Genomic DNA, 967 nt, shown 5'->3' with positions numbered 1-967 from the left:
GGGAAAGAGAAATCTAATAAGTGCCTTTGAGTGAGAGAATGATAACAGACTAGCATCTGTAACTATTTTTTAACCAAGATTTCAGAAAGGCATTTATGAACTGGAATAGCTGCCTCTTTGCATATTTATACCTGCTTTTTCATTCCCATCTCAAATTTGCATCCAGTGTAAGAAACCCCTCATTAGTGGAGATTTCAGTTGACACCAGTCATGACAGCATGAAAAATTAGCTTCCACAGGTATGGAAGGGGCTGGCAGGTGCTAGCATTCAATGTCTGGTTACTCTCAACTTGTGTCCAGAAGAATCATTATCTTAAAGAGTAGCATAAAGGATTTAAAAATCAGAGTATTGATTTATTTGAGTCCTTTTCGATGATGTGTTAGAATGACATTATAATTCACTTCATTATTAAGTGAACTTTTAGAATAACACAGATAGGATCACACACCCTCCAAATATGATAGCTATCATCCAAACTAACAGTCGGCTATACTGCTGCCAGCCTATGGACATGGAGGCTGCTTCTGTTTCCCACAGCCAGTCTCCTCACTGTACCAAGAGCAGGGCTTTCACTGCATTTGTGTTGACGCTCAGCTCTGCAGAGGGTGAAACAGATAGATCCTAGGACAAGGAAACGCCCCCTAAATAATGAATGTATATACTGTTATGTAATCACTTATGGACTGTATTGGTCTTGCAGCAGGCAGCATGAGCTTTTGAGCCTATCAACTATCAAACACAGGAAATGATAGGATTACATACCTTTTCTTCCACTCTTATCTTCTTCTGATCTAATTCTGTTAATTGAAGTAGCATAAAAATTACGAAGGAACAATAGTCAGATTTTTCCTGTTAAAAGTATCAAGAGGGTTATTCAGTTACCTTCCTTTTCCACTAGCAGTCTCCTTTCACGAGCTTAGGGCTTTCACCTACTAACGCTGTCATTCATTACACACACACACACAC

The 967-nt window shown here is 39.1% G+C and overlaps 1 protein-coding gene across 1 annotated transcript in view; it reads right to left on the bottom strand.

Annotated features, from left to right (window-relative positions):
* Positions 1–967, bottom strand: part of LRGUK (leucine rich repeats and guanylate kinase domain containing) — a 122,705-nt gene that overhangs the window by 70,948 nt on the left and 50,790 nt on the right. The window contains exon 9 of the mRNA XM_007466568.1: positions 764–850. Coding sequence (XP_007466630.1) covers positions 764–850 — 87 coding nt within the window. The remainder of the gene's footprint in view (positions 1–763; positions 851–967) is intronic.

The sequence above is a fragment of the Lipotes vexillifer genome, unplaced genomic scaffold (assembly GCF_000442215.2).
Source record: "Lipotes vexillifer unplaced genomic scaffold, Lipotes_vexillifer_v1.1 scaffold71, whole genome shotgun sequence".
NCBI lineage: Eukaryota > Metazoa > Chordata > Mammalia > Artiodactyla > Lipotidae > Lipotes > Lipotes vexillifer.
Note: the sequence above shows the minus strand (reverse complement) of the source record. Positions and strands in the feature narration are given on the sequence as shown.